Below are 19207 nucleotides of genomic sequence, written 5' to 3' on the forward strand. Positions count from 1 at the left end.
AATCCTCAGCCTCAGAGGAGGCTGGTTCTCTGGATGCTTTCAAGAGAGCTAGATAGGGCTCTTAAAGATAACGATGTCAAGGGATATGGGGAGTAGGCAGGAATGGGGTATTGATTGTGGATGATCAGCCTTGATCACATTGAATGGTGGTGCTGGCTCGAAGGGCCGAATGGCCTACTCCAGCATCTATTGTCTATTGTCTATGCCCAGGATGAGGTGTTCCATAGCAGTGCATTGGAGATGTCCTCATTCTTTAGGGAACGGGGGTTCCCCTCTTCCATTATAGTTGAGGTTCTCACTAGGGTCTCCTCGATATCTCGCAGCTCCGCTCATGCTCCCCCTCCCCCCACACATAACAAGGACAGAGTCCCCCTTGTCCTCACCTTCCACCCCATCAGCCGTCGCATTCAGCATATAATCCTCCAACATTTTCGCCACCTCCAACGGGATCCCACTACTGGCCACATCTTCCTATCTCCACCCCTTTCTGTTTTGTTTGCCGCTGAGACCATTCCCTCAGTAACTCCCTGGTCAACTCGTCCCTTCCCACCCAGGTACTTTCCCCTGACACCGCAGGAGATGCAACACCTGTCCCTTTACCTCCCCCCTCAATCCCATCCAAAGACCCAAACAGTCTTTCCAGGTGAGGCAGAGGTTCACTTGCACCTCCTCCAACCCCATCTACTGTATCCGCTGTTCCAGGTGTCAACTTCTCTACATCCGCGAGACCAAGTGCAGGCTCAGCAATCGTTTCGCACAACACCTCTGCTCAGTCCGTCTTAACCTACCTGATCTCCCGGTGGCTCAGTCAGCACTTTAACTCCACCTCCCATTCCCAATCTGACCTTTCTGTCCTGGGCCTCCTCCATTGTCAGAGTGAGGCCCAGCGCAAATTGGAAGAACAGCACCTCATATTTTGCTTGGGTAGTTTACACCCCAGCGGTATGAACATTGACTTCTCTAACTTCAGATAGCCCTTGATAGCCCTTGCTTTCCCTCTCTCTCCATCCCTCCCCCTTCCCAGTTCTCCCACTAGTCTCACTGTCTCCGACTACATTCTATCTTTGTCCGAGAAACTTCACCCATTCCTTCTCTCCAGAGATGCTGCCTGTGTTACTCCAGCATTTTGTGTCTACCTTCGATTTTACCAGCATCTGCAGTTCTTTCTTAGACAGGACGTATTACTGCATTTCCATCAGAACAAGTCCCAATCCCAGAATCAGGCTGGACGCTATAACAGCATTAATTATAGCTATAACTCCGTCCCCAACAAACATACAAAAGTGGCTGAAAACAGGCAGTGATATTTTTCTCTTGCACAGTTGGGTCAGCAAGAGCAACTCCAAGATAATGCTGAGAATTCCAGCAAGTCAGGGGTCCAGAACTGGAATGTTTCAGAGTCCATATTACATCACGTATTGGCCTCAGTCTTAGAGATAGGAGATGCTGTCAATTCTGGTTGGAATTACGAACCTCAGTCAGTCAAAAATTCAGCCCACACAGATGTAGGTTAGTTACATGGAGGAGGGAGACGGCTTAGGGAGGGTGTTTCAGAGGTCCAGGCCTTGCCCAAGGTTATCAAGTGAGTAGCAAACAAAATTGTATACATGCAATAGAGAGGAACTGGAGGAACACTGACATCAAAGAGAGATGGTGGGATATGAACAATAATTAAGAATATTGAAACTGAGGTGCTGAGGAGAATACTGTGACTTGGTGTGTGTTGATGACTGCAATTTGGATGAGATCTCATTTGTGTCTAGTGGAAGGTGAGAAGCTACACAGAGCAGTACAAGAATTGCCACAAAAAAAAGACGCAAAATAACTCAGCAGGTCAGGCAGAATTTTTGGAGAATATGGATAGGTGACATTTCGAGTTCAGGTCCTGGACATAAAATGTAGCAGAAGAGTTCGACCATAAACGTCACCTATCCATGTTCTCCGGAGATGGTGCCTGACCCACTGAGTTACTCCAGTGCTTTGTTTCTTTCTTCGTATACCAGCTTCTGCAGTTCCTTGTTTCTATGAGAATAGTCTAGAGGCTTTGATGAAAGATTCACAAGCTGAGGAGCTTTGGATGGGGCAGTCAGGCACTGCAAGAGATGCACGGCCATGGATTTGGATGGATGTATTTGTAATATTAACAACTTATTCTATGGGCAACAATGACACCTTAATAAATATTTGGCTCCTGCCTCAGACCATTGCCAAAGTGGAATGGAATCAATGGGCAACATATGCAGTTGCCATGCAGACTGAAGACAATGGTCTTGGACTTCCCAACATTCAACGGAAAGCAATTTCAGTTTATCTAGTCCTGGGTGTTGGACAAGCAGACTGACTATGAGGCAGCATATGGATCAGGTGCCAAAGCAGAATTTAAAATGGTGGTCCATCAGGTCCAGGTGACTTATCCACCTTCAGATCTTTCAGCTTCCCAAGGACCTTCTCCTTAGTAATAGCAACTCCACTAACTTCTGTTCCTGACTCTCTTGAATTTCAGGCATGTTGCTGTTGTCTCTCTTACAGTTCAGGCCCTCAGGTCCTGGTAAAATCCCTGTGAAAATTCTCTGTGCCCTCTCCAGCTTAACAGCATCTTTCAGAAAGCAGTGCGATCAAAACAGAACACGAAACTGGCCTCACTATAGTCATTATAATGATGAAGCCGAATTTTAGTTAAAAATATAAGAAGATATTAAATTGGCTTCTGGGCTAGCTTACAGCTTATATTTATTGTCAAATTAGGCTTGCCTCAGGTTGCTGTGTGTGAGATAATAAATCCTATAACATTGTCTCCCAAGTGACAAGCAGAGAGGAGCTAGATCTCTTTGAAGTAAGATGCCATAAACCAAATGGCCAATGTTTATGAGGGACCAAGTGACAGAGAGGAAGCAGCGAAAGAGCTAGGGTGATGTCTGTGAAGATAAAATGGCATTATCCAAATGGCCAATGTTATCTTGTAACATGTAAACAAAAGGCCTTTGATGTGATGCATTCTGTGGAAACCTTTTCCTGTACCTCTGACCATGACTAATGTCTGTGAAATATGCTAAGGGGACAAAAAAACCCTATTTAAGGCAATGTAATTCTGTTGTTCAGGGAGGCGGACGGAGGACGGTCAAGTGTCTGTAATGGTCACTTGACTGGATTTCTCCCTCCCTTCCATCGGCCGATGTTAAGTAAAGCTTTGAACTGGTCTACCAAACAGTTTGTGTGGTGTCTGTTTATTAAGAAGCGAACCTGGTTTAGTAGTTATAAAAGTAGCTTTTTCAATAACTGTAACATAACACCCCAACTTCTATACTCAATTCCTTGCTTGATGCCTGATGTCCCAAAATCCTTCTTATAATATTCACTACAATATTCAACCTCTCCCTGGACAAGTCCGTGGTCCCTGCCTGCTTCAAAAGATGTACCGGTACCTAAAAATGCCTCCCCAGCTTGTCTGAATGACTACCGTCCGGTGGGCCTCACCTTGGTAGTCATTAAATGCTTTGAGAGGCTGGTCAAGAATCACATCTGCGCCTTCCTCCCTCGCAACATGGACCCGTTGCAGTTCGTATACAGTCCGAATAGATCCACGGACGATGCAGTCTCCCAGGTTTTGCACACCGCTCTCTCTCATCTAGAAGGGGGGCTAGAAGGGGGGCTACGTGAGGATGCTGTTCATAGTTCAGCCTTCAACACGATAGTCCCCACCGAGAAGCTGCTGGAATTAGGGCTCAACACCCCCCTGTGTGCCTGGGCCCTGGACTTTCTCACCGCCAGGCCCCAGGTAGTCAAGATGGGAGGGAATACATCGAAGTCCCTCACCCTGAGCACTGGATCGCCCCAGGGTTGCGTCCTCAGCCCCCTACTGTACTCCCTGTACACACATGACTGTGTGGTTAGGTTCAGAACCCAACTCGATAATCAAGTTTGCTGATGATACTGTGGTGGTGGGCCTGATCTCCAATAACGATGAGAAGGCCTACCGGGAGGAGGTGGCTGATCTGGCACTCTGGTGTCAGGACAACAGCCTCCTCTTGAATGTCAAAAAAACTAAGGAGCTGATCGTGGACTTTAGGAGGGCACATCATCCGAGGACGTACACACCATTGAGGATAAATGGGGATACTGTGGATAGGGTGAGCTGCTTTAAATACCTGGGAGTCCACATCTCAGAGGATCTGACATGGACATCACACGCCGCAGCACTCGTGAGTGAGGCAAGGCAGCGCCTTTACCACCTCAGGCAATTGAGGAAATTCAGAGTGTCTCCGAGGATCCTCCAGTGCTTCTACTCAGCGGCTGTGGAAAGCATCTTGTCCGGAAATATCACAATCTGGTTTGGGAACTGCTCTGCCCAGGGCAAGAAGACTCTGCAGTGAGTAGTGCGTTCGGCCAAATGCACTATGGGAACTACACTCGCCCCCCTGCAGGAACGATACATCAGAAGGTGCAACTCCAGAGCCAATAAGATCATGGGAGACCCCTTCCACCCCAGCAGCAGACTGTTCCAGCTGCTACGGTCAGGCAAACGCCTCCGTTGCCATGCTGTGAAAACGGAGAGGTTGAGAAAGAGTTTCTTCCCAGAGGCCATTAGGACTGTAAACTCCTATCTCACCAGGGACTAACTTTACTGGACCACTCTACTGTTTTTTTAAATTGCTGTTTTTTTCCTTTTTCTTCCGCCCACAATATGTGAATATGTGATTCTGTTCCATTCTGTTTGAAGTTTGTTAGTTCGTTTTTTTTTTTTGCACAATCCGCAAGCATTGGCACTTTTCATTTCACTGCACATCTCGTATGTGTATGTGACGAATAAACTTGACTTGACATCTTCATTACTCTATCTGCCTGTCACACCACATCTTTAATGTTGTACTGGTGCTGCGTCAAGAAAAAATACTGGTCAAAAATGTACTGAAAATTTTGCTTATTAGTTAGAAATTGTATATAAGTAATGTAATATAAAAAACACACCAACATTTAATTGAAAACCATCATGCTTTGGTTTAATGTAATAAAAAAATGTGCATGGACTAACAAATTCAGATGGATATGAACATCCAAGCCTTGGTGTGCGATCAGGCTGATGATCCCAGGATTGAGAGGTGACGAAAAGCATCAACATTTAGAGAGGAAATTCTCGAGACAGAACGCAGGCAACACAATGCTGAGATAGTCAGAGGTTGAACAAAGGAAGAAACAGAGTTGCAAGGGGCCGGGACGGGGGAAAAAGTCTGGAAGCTATTAATGAAGTAGGGTGGGGGGAAGGGTTGGAGAGAAAGTCGTACCTTGCAGGTCTGGGAAACAAGAGAGAAAGCAAGGCTAGGTACAGGACAGAATACGTAGCAGAGTGGAACCCAGAGGCAAATATGGGAAAAGTTAAAAGATAGACACAGAATGCTGGAGCAACTTAGCAGGACAAGCAGCATCTCTGGAGAGAAAGAATGGGTGACGTTTAGGTTCAGTGAAGTGTGGAGTTGAGATAGGCAGCTGTTAAATAGGATTTCAACATTAGACAGAGATGGAGGTGGGCAAGTTTGTGAACGTGGACCAGGGGTGAGAACCAGTATAGTAGGTTCGAGTGGGATCCCAGGGAGTAGGTCAGAAAAAGGATGGATTGGTGGTAAGGCAGAGTGCAAGTGAGTTTATTGTCATGTGTCCCTGTATAGGACAATGAAATTCTTGCTTTGCTTCAGCACACAGAACATAGTAGGCATTTACTACAAAACAGATAAATGTGTCCATATACCATAATATAAATATATACACACATGAATAAATAAACTGATAAAGTGCAAATAACAGAAAGTGGTTATTAATAATCAGAGTTTTGTCCGAGCCAGGTTTAATAGCCTGATGGCAGTGAGGAAGTAGCTATTCCTGAACCTGGTTGTTCCAGTCTTCAGGCTCCTGTACCTTCTACCTGAAGGTAGCAGGGAGATGAGTGTGTGGCCAGAATGGTGTGGGTCTTTGATGATACTGCCAGCCTTTTTGAGGCATCGACTGCGATAAATCCCCTCGATGGAAGGAAGGTCAGAGCCGATGATGGACTGGGCAGTGTTTACTACTTTTTGTAGTCTTTTCCTCTCCAGGGCGCTCAAATTGCCGAACCAAGCCACGATGCTACCGGTCAGCATGCTCTCTACTGTGCACCTGTAGAAGTTAGAGAGAGTCTTCCTTGACAATCCGACTCTCCGTAATCTTCTCAGGAAGTAGAGGCACTGATGAACTTTCTTGATAATTGCATTAGTGTTCTCGGACCAGGAAAGATCTTCAGAGATGTGCACGCCCAGGAATTTGAAGCTCTTGACCCTTTCAACCATCGACCCGTTGATATAAATGGGGCTGTGGGTCCCCCTCCTCCTCCTTCCAAAGTCCACAATCAGTTCCTTGGTTTTGCTGGTGTTGAGGTCAGGACCAGTTAGGCTCAAAGGAAAGACAGACAGGGAGAGATGAAGCCAAAGAGGTGATGCTGATGGAAGTGTGTTTATTTCAATGCAAGGAGTATTGTGGAGAAAGTAGATGAACTTAGAGCCTGGATTGATGCTTGGACTATGATGTTGTGGACATTATGGAAATGTAATTACAGGAGGGACCTCCGAGGAATATGAAGAAAGGAGAAAATAACTTAAGTGGATGACTAAAGGGGCCAAAATGGGCCAGGAAATTGCTTCGGTGAGTGAGATTGAAGAAAGACTCAAAGCTGTTTATACCTATATTAAAACACGAGGTCAGTCAGGGAGAAGGTAGGCCAATTCAAGGATAAAGGAGGGAATTTGTGCTTGGTCTGGGGATGCAGTATGGATGGGGAAATATTAAACAAGTACTTTGTATATGTTTTTATCAAGAAGGACATGGAGGACAGCGAGTGGAGGAAAGAACTGCAGATGCTGGTAAAATTGAAGGTAGACCCAAAATGCTGGAGTAACTCAGCGGGTGAGGCGGCATCTCGGCAGAGAGGGAATGGGCGACGTTTTGGGTCGAGATACTTCTTCAGATTGACCTGAAAGGTCGCCCATTCCTTCTCTCCAGAGATGCTGCCTCACCCACTGAGTTACTCCAGCATTTTGTGTCTACCTTGGAGGACAGTGAGATCAGGGTGAAGAATATGTAAATGCAAGGGGAGTTTGAGATTACCAAGGGGGGGGTATTGGTGTCTTGAAGAGCAGCAAGATGGATAATTCCCCAAGACCCGAGAGGATTTATCTGAAATACTTGAGCAACGCTAAGGAGGAGATTGTGGGAGCCTTGACGAAGATCTTTGTGTCTTCTCTAACTATACGTGAGGTCCCAGAGGACTGGAAAGTAGCTAGTGTTGTTCCTTTCATTAAGAAGTAGAGAGAATCCAGGGAATTATGTGGCAATAAAGACTGGCAATAAAGGCAGCATTTTCTGGTTGGCTGCCAGTGACTCAGGGGTTAGTGCTGGGGCCACTGCTCTTCACCGTGTATATAAATGATTTGGACTAGGGAATTGAAGGCTCTGTGGCCAAGTTTGCAAATGATACAAAGATACATTGCCCTGCATAATGTTTGGGACGAAGACCCATCATTTATTTATTTGCCTCTATATTCCACAATTTGAGATTTGTAATAGAAAAAATATCACATGTGGTTAAAGTGCACATTGTCAGATTTTACATAGAAACATAGAAAATAGGTGCAGGAAGAGGCCATTCGGCCCTTTGAGCTATTCATTGTGATCATGGCTGATCGCCGCCAATCAATAACCCGTGCCTGCCTTCTCCCCATATCCCTTGATTCCACTAGCCCCTAGAGCTCTATCTAACTCTCCCTTTAATAAAGGTCATTTTTATACATTTTGGTTTCACCATGTAGAAATGACAGCAGTGTTTATACATGGTCCCCCCATTTCAGGGCACCATAATGTTTAGGACACGTGGCTTCACAGGCATTTGTAATTGCTCAGGTGTGTTTAATTGCCTCTTTAAAGCAGGCATAAGAGAGCTCCCAGCACCTGGTCTTTCCTCCAGTCTTTCCATCACATTTGAAAACTTGTATTGCTGTTTATCAACACGAGGACCAAAGTTGTGCCAATGAAAGTCAAATTAGCCATTATGAAACTGAGAAACACAAATAAAACCGTTAGAGACATCAGCTAAACCTTAGGCTTACCAAAATCAACTGTTTGGAACATCATTAAGAAGAAAGAGAGTACTGGTGAGCTTACTAATCGCAAAGGTACTGGCAGGCCAAGGAAGACCTCCACAGCTGATGACAGAAGAATTATCTCTATAATAAAGAAAAATTCTCAAACACCTGTGTTATATTCCGGACAGTAGAATGAACAATAACTTACACGCAGGCTGGCTGGATCACAAGAGAGATTTATTACCCAACATTCCCTACTTACATACAAGACCAACTCATTAGCATATAATGAATATGCATGAATACATTACACTGCTCTCCTTTTTTAAGTATTAAATCTAAGTACACAGTTACAATTTTCTTGTTATGATATTTGATTTAAACCAGTTTTCATTCAATTTTAAATGATAACACAATATATTTATTTTACATATTTACACATTTTCATTCTACCTAGACAGTGAGTTACTTAATTTAAAAACCTAATCTGACTACTGGTTTACGGATCCTGCCTGATCGTCTAACAGTAACAGGTGTAACAGGTTTAGGTGTTGACTCAACTGTAGACTTGTTTGGCTCTGTTTTAGTACCCTGACTTTGACCAGAGGAATCTGTTTCTTTGTCTGTACTAACTGAACTTTGTGTTTCAATCACAGTTGGCTCTTCCAACTCACTTTCTGATAAAGACTCAGAGATTAGGACTTCATGTTCAGTTTTTGGTTCATCTTTGGCTGGAATCATTTGATCAACATGAACACTTTTGATCCTATCTCCAACTTCAACTAAGTATCTTTTTGTTCCACACACTTCCACTATTTTCCCAACGTCCCATTTGTTTCTACTGGACTTGTTGGGAGGACTGAGAACACGAACCTGCTCATCTGGCTTGAAGTACCTCTCCTTTTTGTGGGAGTCGAAGTGACGTTTTTGACTTAATTGTTTTTGTTCAATTCTCAAAGCCAAATTGGGTTGAACTAGACTTAGGCGTATTCTTAGCCTTCTCTTCATCAACAGTTCTGCAGGTGAGTAACCCGTTGTTGTGTGTTGTGTGGTTCTGTACTTCAGCAAGAAACTAGCCAAACGATGTTTCATGCTGAACTTTGAACTACCCTGCAAAACCTGTTTCTTGAGAGCGTCTTTGACAACTCTAACAGACCTTTCTGCCGCCCCGTTAGAGGCTGGATGGTATGGGGGAACAAGTGTGTGTTTTACACCATTCCGCTGCATGAACTCTTTGAACTGTTCTGAACGAAACTGAGGCCCGTTATCAGAAACAAGATTTTCCGGTAAACCATGGCATGCAAAAATTGATCTCAACTCATCTATGGTACGCTCAGTAGTAGTGCTTGACCCCATATGTTTAACCTCAATCCATTTGAAATGACTATCTACCAGCACCAGAAAGTGATCATTACCCTTTTCGCAAAAATCTACATGAACTCTCTGAAAAGGTCTACTTGGCCATGACCAGGGTTGCAGTGGTGTTTTTGGTGGTTTACTCCGGCAATTTTGGCAGACGCTACATTTGCTCACCAATGACTTAATGTCACTGACAATACCAGGCCAATACACAAAACTTCTGGCAATTGATTTCATGCTTACTATGCCAGGATGTTCGGCATGAAGTTCGTTCATAATTTTGTTTCTCAAAGACTCTGGTACAACCACTCTGTAACCCCATTTAACGCATCCCTGCCCACATGATAATTCATGGCGTCGATTATGGAAAGGCTTCAGCTCTGAGTTCAGAACTGAGTTCAATCCACTATCGATTTCAGTCCAACCATTCAATGTCTGTTCATAAACCCACCAGCACATTGTCTTTCTTTGTTTCTGCTGCAATTTCTGTTGCAGTCACTGGAAAGTCTTCATCTACCACTTGCATTGTGTAGATTGAGTTCTCGCTTCCCACGTCAGAGTTCTCATGGGGCAACCGGGACAACGCATCTGCAACTGCATTGCACTTGGAGCTCCCGCCATACTTTGGTTTTGGTTTAGCGTCTCTGGGTTTGGCCATAGTGACTCTAAGCGGCCACTGCAGTCCGTGGTGGACGAAACCCGCGAGCATTCTTTGATGCCATCTCTATTGTGGTAGCAATCTTGCATGCTTTCTCGAATGTGAGATTTGGAGTGTTCATCAGTTTGGACTGAATTCGTTCATCCACTAGACCACAAACAAATCTGTCTCGTAGTGCTCGTCCAAGAAATGTTCCAAAGTTACAGTGTAATCTTAAGTTTTTCAAGGCAACAATGTACTCATTGATTGTCTCATTCTGCTTCTGGTTTCTAGTGCCAAATTTATAGCTTTCTGCAATTTCCAGAGGCTTTGGGTTGAAGTGCTCCTCCAACCTATTTATAATGTCATTGAATGGCACGTCTTTTGCCTTTAAGGGTGCAAGGAGATTCACGAGTGTGCCGTACACTTCAGGACCGATCTCCGTTAGCAGAATTGCTTTCATGCGTTCGCAAACAGCCTTATTTGTTTCAGCCACTATCTCTCCTTCACCACTAATCTCTAATATATTGTTTGCCGTGAAAAACATGTTTGCTCTCTCCATGTAGGAGCTGAATGGCTCTCTACTCTTGTCAAAAGTTCCCAATGTAGCCTGTGGACGCTGCCATCGTGTCGTTCTCTTTTTTTACATTTTTTTATTATTAAATAAAAGGTCCGTTCAAAACCCAAATTCCTGTCTGTTCTGGTGTAACAATTCACTAAAACTTAGCTGTACATAGACTATTCAGCTTGAGGAATTCGACAAAGCAAACTCAGTCAATAATCTTGTACACTCCCAAGGACGACATCTTGCCACGTAGACACAACATAGAGATAAGCCTGACAAACTCTTGCCAATTTATCCAGCTGCTGTTTTACTACAGCCCCCTGCCTAGAAGGATTTGCAGGCCTCTCGTGTCCAGCTTGCAAACAACTGCGACACAACTCCGTATTGACTGTTTAAACTGTTAAACAATCCTGCGTGTTGTAAAACAGTCCTGCACTGTATTTAAAGGATGAGTTCACAAACTCTATCCCATCCTCGTCGCCAATTTTGTTATATTCCGGACAGTAGAATGAACAATAACTTACACGCAGGCTGGCTGGATCACAAGAGAGATTTATTACCCAACATTCCCTACTTATATACAAGACCAACTCATTAGCATATAATGAATATGCATGAATACATTACAACCTGACAGATCAACAACATAGATGCTGCTGCACCCGCTGAGTTTCCCCAGCAATTTTGTGTACCTTCGATATTCCAGCATCTGCAGTTCCCTTTTGAACAGATCAGAAACACTCTTCAGGAGTCAGGTGTGGATTTGTCAATGACCACTGTCCGCAGACGAAATCATGAGCAGAAATACAGAGGGTACACTGCAAGATGCAAACCACTGGTTAGCTGCAAAAATATGATGGCCGGGTTATAGTTTGCCAAGAAGTACTTAAAAGAGCAAATACAGTTCTGCAAAAAGGTCTTGTGGACAGATGAGATGAAGATTAACTTTTATCAGAGTGATGGGAAGAGCAAAGTATGAGGGAGAGAAGGAACTGCCCAAGATCCAAAGCATACCACCTCATCTGTGAAACACGGTGGTGGGGGTGTTGTGGCCTGGGCATGTATGGCCGCTGAAGGTACTGGCTCACTTATCTTCAATGATAATACAACTGCTGATGGCAGTAGCATAATGAACTCTGAAGTGTATAGACTTATCTTATCTGCTCAAGTTCAAACAAATGCCTCAAAACTCATTGGCCAGCGGTTCATTCTACAGCATGACAATAATAATAATAATATCTTTTATTGTCATTGCACATAAGCGCAACGAGATTTGGTATGCAGCTTCCATCCGATGTCATAACTTAAATAACTAATAAAATTTAGATTTAGATTTAGATACCCCGAGAACATGGTTTGTAAAAAGAACATTACAACAGTAAAATAGTCAAAACAGTTCAAACAGACTAAAGTGCAGATGTGTCTGTGCATCATGGGCATCACCAGAGAAGACACCCAGCAACTGGTGATGTCCATGTATCGCAGACTTCAAGCAAAGGATATGCAACAAAATACTAAACACGACTACTTTAATTGACATGACATTGCTGTGTCCCAAACATTATGGTGCCGTGAAATGGGGGGGGGGGGGGGGGGGGGGGGGGGGGGGGGGGGGGGCTATGTATAAACACTGCTGTCATTTCTACATGGTGAAACCAAAATGTATAAAAATGGCCTTTATTAAAATCTGACAAAGTGCACTTTAACCACACGTGATTTTTTCTATTGCAAATCTCAAATTGTGGAGTACAGATGCAAATAAATAAATGATGGGTCTTTGACCCAAACATTCTGGAGGGCACTGTAGGTGGATGGGCAGGCAGTGTAGAGAAAGCAGGGACTCTACAGAAGGACTTGGACAAGTTGGGAGAGTGGGCAGAGAAGTGGTAGATAGAATACAACGTAGCAAAGTGTGGAATCATGCATTTTTGTAGAAGCAATATAGGCAATAAGACTATTTTCTAAATGGGGAGAAGTTTTGGAAATTGGAGATTAAAAGGGACTTGGGAGTGCAGGATTCATAAAAAGTTAATTTGCAAGTTGAATCGGTAGTAAGGAAGGCAAATGCAATGCTGGCATCTATTTCAAGAGGGCTACAATACAAAAACAGGAATGTAATGCTGAGGCTTTACAAGGCACTAGTCAGACCGCATTTGGAGTCTTGTGAACAGTTGTGGGCACCATATCTATGGAAGGATGTGCTGGCGTTGGAGAGCGTACAGAGGAGATTTACGAGAATTATTCCATGAATGAGTGGGTTAACATATGATGAGCGCTTGTAGGCACTGGACCTGTACTCATTGGAGGTCAGAATGATGATGGGGAGCTCATTGAAACTTACTGAATAGTGAAAGGCCTGGATAGAATGGATGTGGAGAGGATGTTTCCACTGGTGTGAGAGTCTAGGACCAGAGGTCATATGCTCAAGTCATGTTATATCACACACACATACAGACACACAAACATATGACTTGAGTATAAACGCATGTTTTCACTTGAATTTAAAATTAAACCAGTTTGCATGTCTCTTCCCACTGCTTGTCACATTAACAAAAGAACCACTTCAGTGGATTCCAGTAGGAATTCCTTGGTTCAGAAACCTATTTAAAAGATATATAGGAACTTTTGGATAGGTTTCTGCTAGATTAGTTCAGTGACAACCAAAGACATGTTTTGTTTAAAAGAGTAGTTGGGCTGGTTTGTCATCAATTGTTTTCAATATAAAGGAGGGTTATAAGCAATTTCATTTGAGTATGTTCAGCCTATTGCACCCCATCTAGAGTGGTCCAAATCAGAAGCAATTCATCACTATGGAAAAGAAGTACCATGGCCTGCCATCATTATGGGCACAGTCTGCACACCCAACAGAAGCAGGGAAGCAAGAAGTGCAGAGTTCAGCAACATTTAGGACTAGGAATCATAATGCTTATCTTAGTTAGAACTGTGGACAGAATGCCACAGGAGATCCTTCTTCCCTGTGGCTATCAGACTTTACAACTCCTCCCCCTTCTGTTGTGGGGTAAACTGAGACTAACTCCCCTCCCTTCCCCCCCAAAAGTATCCCATTGAATGCTAAACAAACCTAGTACCATCCGCACAATATTTCCAAGACAGTTAAATGGAAATGTTTAGCCCGGCCTTGAATGACTGCTCATCAATTCAAAGATAACTCATCAAATGGAAGGAAAGGAATTAGGTGACGTTTCAGGCCGCGACCCTTCTTCAGACAGACTTTGAGGGGGGTGGGGGGGGGGGGGGGGGAGAGAGAAGAAGAAAGGAGGAGGCAGACAGTGGACTGAGGGTGAGCTGAGAAGGGGAGGAGAAAGCAGGGATTACCTGAAATTGGAGAAGTCAATGTTCATACCGCTGGGGTGCAAACTGCCCAAGCTAAATAGGAGGTGCTGCTCCTCCAATTTACGGTGGGCCTCACTCTGGCCATGGAGGAGGCCCAGGACAGAAAGGTCGGATTCGGAATGGGAGGGGGAGTTGAAGTGCTGAGCCACCGGGAGATCAGGTTGATTATTTAGAACCGAGCAGAGGTGTTGGGCGAAGCGATCGCCAAGCCTACGCTTGGCCTCACCGATGTAGAGCAGCTGACACCTAGAGCATTGGATGCAATAGATGAGGTTGGAGGAGGTGCAGGTGAACCTCTGCCCCATCTGGAAATACTGCTTGGGTCCTTGAATGGAGTCAAGGGGGGAGGTAAAGTGACAAGTGTAGCATTTCCTGCGGTTGCAAGGGAAAGTGCCAGGAGAGAGGGTGGTTTCGGTGGGAAGGGATGAATGGACCAGGGAGTTACGGAGGGAGCGGTCTTTGTGGAAAGCAGACAGGGGAGGAGATGGGAAGATGTGGCAAGTGGTGGGGTCACATTGGAGGTAGCGAAAATGTTGGAGGATTATTTGTTGTATGTGACGGCTGGTAGGGAGGAAGGTGAGGACAAGGGGGACTCTGCCCTTGTTACGAGTGGGGGGATGGGGAGTGAGAGCAGAGTTACGGGGTATAGAAGAGACCCCGGTGAGAGCCTCATCCCTGTTCCCTGAAGAATGAGGACATCTCTAATGCCCTGGTGTGGAACGCCCCATCTTGGGTGCAGATGCGGCGTAGACAGAGGAATTGGGAATAGGCGATGGAGTCCTTACAGGAAACAGGGTGGGAAGAAGTGTAGTCCAGATAGCCATGGGAGTCAGTGGGCTTATAGTAGATGTTGGTCAGTAGTCTGTTACCTGCGATGGAGATAGTGAAGTCTAGAAATGGTAGGGAAGTGTTGGAAATGGTCCAGGTGTATTTGAGTGCCAGATGGAAGTTAGTGGTGAAATGGATGAAGTCAGTGAGTTGTTTGTGGCTGCAGGAGGTGGCACCAATGCAGTCGTCGATGTAGCGGAGGTAGAGTTCAGGGATCGGGCAATGGTACGCCTCGAACAAAGACAGCAAAGTGGTTTCAGACTGAGCTTCAGAAATGCTGCAAAATCATCAAAAGTTTTCAATAGGCTCAGACCGACTTTCAAACAGAAAGTGAATTATACCAGTTTTCAGGGCGGTCACGGTGGCACAGCAGTAGAGTTGCTGCCTTACAGCGAACGCAGCGCCGGAGACCCGGGTTCGATCCCGGCTACGGGTGCCGTCTGTACGGAGTTTGTACGTTCCCTCCCGTGACTTGCGTAGGTTTCCTCCCACACTCCAAAGACCTACAGGTTTGTCGGTTAATTGGCTTGGTAAATGTAAAAATTGTCCCTTGTGGGTGTAGGATAATGTTAATGTGCGGGGATCGCTGGTCGGGGCGGACCCGGTGGGCCGAAGGGCCTGTTTCCACACTGTATCTCTAAACTAAACATTGTCTCTGTTGGAATTATTCATGTAATTTCTTCCTTTCAGAGGGTCTGCTTAAGGGTCGGTCCCACTTAGACAATTTTTTTGGGGACTACAGGAGACTACCGCAAAATTTTCAATATGTTGAAAAATTTATCGGCGACAATGTTAACAATTTTTGCTGTCATAGGTTGTCGTAGGTGTTGTCGTAGGTTGTCGCCAATGTGTCGTAGGTGAATTCCATTAAAACTAGTCCCGGGCAGTCGCCCAAAGAGTCGCCTAGTGGGACAAGCCCTTAAGTTAGGGTTCAATTGCTTAGAAAAGTACTGGATATATTGCCAATCCCTTGTGACAATGAATAGTCTCATCAGTTTTTACTCCATAAATTGACCGTAAAGCCATTTAAAAACAGTTTTGCAAACATTGAACCTTTAGAGATAGCCCACCGAGTCCAAGCCAACCAGCGATCGCCGCACATTAATACTATCTTACACACTGCCATACCCTACAATTTTTTTAAACTTTATACCAAGCCAATTAACCTAGAAACCAGTACATTTTGGAGTGTGGAAGGAAACCAAAGAACTTGGAGAAATCCCACACAGGTCACGGGGAGAACGTACAAACTCTGAACAGACATGCACCCGTCGTCAGGATCGAACCCTGGTCTCGGGCAGTAAGGCCACTATAGTTCTACTGCTATGCCACCCTGCCGCCCTAAGTTCAGGATAATTCAAAGGTTTCAGACTGAAATTGTTCCACAATAAAGTTTGCTTTTCTTACATACTGTCGTGAACATTTGATGCAAACGTTGTAGTTAGAAACATAGAAAATAGGTGCAGGAGGAGGCCATTTGGCCCTTCAAGCCAGCACCACCATTCATTGTGATCATGGCTGAGGCACTACAAAAATTATAATTGCAAACTAGAAGCACAATCGACTCACTGAATTTATAACATTTAAATCTATAGATACAAGATAAAAACCAGGCATTCTGATGCTTCCTGGTAAATGCCTATTGGTTTGTTAGTAAGGAACCACACAACCCACCATGGAAAAATTAATCCAAATTATTCAATAAAATACCTAATTAAATAACAATTCTCATTTCAGTACAATTAAATCCCATTGTACTTAATTAGAATAGTTGTTATTCTCTTTTTAAAAAGGGTTCAGATGGAAATGCACAGAGGTCAAAGAAATAGTTATTCATTTTCAACTGGCTTATAGTCCACCATTATGAAGGTAGACACAAAATGCTGGAGTAACTCAGCAGGACAGGCAGCATCTCTGGAGAGAATGCTGCCTGTTCCTCTGAGTTACTCCAGCATTTTGTGTCTACCTTCGATTTAAACCAGCATCTGCAGTTCTTTCGTACATCACAATGAGACAGGACAATGTTATCACATCAATTGATAATTTCTTTTCATAAAATGCAACTAAAAAATGCAGAGAAATTTCTTTAAAACAAGCCCTTTCCTGAAGCTACAGAATAATTTCTTTAAAATCCTACAAAGAAATCTGTAGACCAAGCAACTTGTACTGATAGGTGATGAAAGGAGGGAGCAGAGTGGGAAATAAGAGTTACCTATGGAGGAGATGAAACAAGAGAGGTTTAATATAGGAAAAGCACTGGATTTGAAAGCACAGGAAAGGGGAGGGTTTTTTTATTTACTAAACATACATTACCTCCAAAAATGGAGCTCAAATCCTTCACATTTATCCTTGCACTTCAGGCAAGGGGCTCCTGCACCTTGTTCATGTCCCAGGGTCATCTATAGGGGAAAAAGAAAACTGTAGTTGACCAAGAAAAATAATGTTTTGGACCACATAATTACACAATAAACTGATGTAACTATTTATCAGAAAAAAAGATTATTCATATAACAAATCACCATGGCTTCCACTGGGAAAGAAGATGCCTGTCGGAAAACCAACAATGGTTTCTACGTAGTTCAGTTAAAAGGAAACGTAAGCAAAGCAGCCGAACCACATTTGTTCATTGACCACAAGTAGTGCTGCCGTTTGACAGACACCAAAAGCTGGAGTAACTCAGCGGGACAGGCAGCATCTCTGCAGAGATGAAATGGGTGGCATTTCGGGTCGAGATCCTTCTTCAGACTGAATGTCAGAGGAGAGGGAGATACAGAGATAAGGAAGTGTGAAGGTTTGAAAATGAGACAAAAGGGATTGTTAGCTAAGATACGGCAACAAGGGAAACAAGAGATAAAAATGTAATCGAGGACAGTCAGACTGGTTGGAGAACTGGGAAGGGGGGAGGGATAGAGAGGGAAAGCAATGGATACTTGAAGTTGAAGTCAATACTCATACTGCTGGACCTAGCTAACAATGATGTATTCTACATGTTCCTTGATCTCCATCTCCTTTGTCTTGTTTTCACACCCTATACTTCCTTATCTGTATCTCTCTCTCTCGCCTGACTCTCAGTCTGAAGGGCCTCGACGCGAAACGTCACCCGTTCCTTCTATAGCGATGCTGCCTTTCCCGCAGAGTTACTCTGGTATTTTGTGTCTATCTTCGGTTTAAACCAGCATCAGCTGTTCCTTCCTTCCTGCCGTTAGGACTTTTCTAGGATCCTGAAATTATAATATTAGCAGGAAAAATGGTAGTTAATGATCATTTCATAATCTCAAAGCAATGGGGTAGAACAATAAAGACTCAGAAGTAGTGCAAATGGAACTAAAACCAGCATGTTCTTTGCTACACACTTAGATTAGGTTTCTACACAGAAATGTAGAAGTGGGCCGCCCAGGATACATGTGCAAAGTCAAGGCTTTAGGTTAATTGTAGATTGCCTGATGAACCCAATGCCATACCTCCATGATAGGAAACACGTTTTACATATAATGAATTCAGTTGTTGAATCTAACACCAACATGGCATCCACTTAATGCAATCAGATCATTGATATATTCGGTGGGCGGCGCGACTTTCGTCAGCAGCGGCCTCTGCAGTCCGTCTGCGTTTTTATTATTTTATGTCTATGTTTTTATGTAGTTTTTGTTATTTTTTGTTGGGGTATGTGTGTGGGGGGGGGTGGGGGTAACTATTAAATATCTCCCTGCACGGGAGACCCGACCTTTTCTTTGTCGGGTCTCCGTTGTCGTTGGGGCTGCAACGTGGAGCGGCCTCCAACAGGAAGACCGGGGGCTGTGGTGCCGACTACTCACCTCACCGTCGCGGAGCTGGCCGAGTCCGGAGCGGGTGGAGCTGTGGTGGACGCTGCTGCGACCCGACCCCCGGAGATTCGGTGGCTGCAACTGCGGGTCTGGCGGACGGCGGCACCAGGAGCCCGCGGGTCCCTGGAGGGAGACCGCTTTTCAGGGCTCCCGCAACGGCGACTTCTCCCGCCCGAGTTGCGGGGTTGAAGAGCTCCTGGAGCCGGGCCTTACACCATCGCCCCGCGCGGCTTGGAATGGCTGCGGGACTTTGCGAGCGCGCGCCGGGGGCTCTAACATCAAGAACCCGGTGCGCGACCTTGCATCACCCGGCGTGGCTTTAATGGCCGCGGGACAATCGCCATCGCCCGCCGGGGGCTTTGACTTTGACTCTGACATCGGGGGGGAGAGTGCAGTGGAGAGATAAGTTTTTTTGGCCTTCCATCACAGCAATGTGATGGATGTTTATGTAAATTATGTTGTGTCTTGGGTCTATTTGTTTGTAATGTATGGCTGCAGAAACGACATTTCATTTGGACCTCAAGGGGTCCAAATGACA

At 44.7% G+C, this 19207-nt stretch overlaps 1 protein-coding gene across 1 annotated transcript in view; it reads right to left on the minus strand.

Moving 5' to 3' along the window:
- Positions 1 to 19207, minus strand: part of tes (testin LIM domain protein) — a 61994-nt gene that overhangs the window by 34191 nt on the left and 8596 nt on the right. The window contains exon 2 of the mRNA XM_033038327.1: positions 17159 to 17244. Coding sequence (XP_032894218.1) covers positions 17159 to 17244 — 86 coding nt within the window. The remainder of the gene's footprint in view (positions 1 to 17158; positions 17245 to 19207) is intronic.

The sequence above is a fragment of the Amblyraja radiata genome, chromosome 19 (genome assembly GCF_010909765.2).
Source record: "Amblyraja radiata isolate CabotCenter1 chromosome 19, sAmbRad1.1.pri, whole genome shotgun sequence".
NCBI lineage: Eukaryota > Metazoa > Chordata > Chondrichthyes > Rajiformes > Rajidae > Amblyraja > Amblyraja radiata.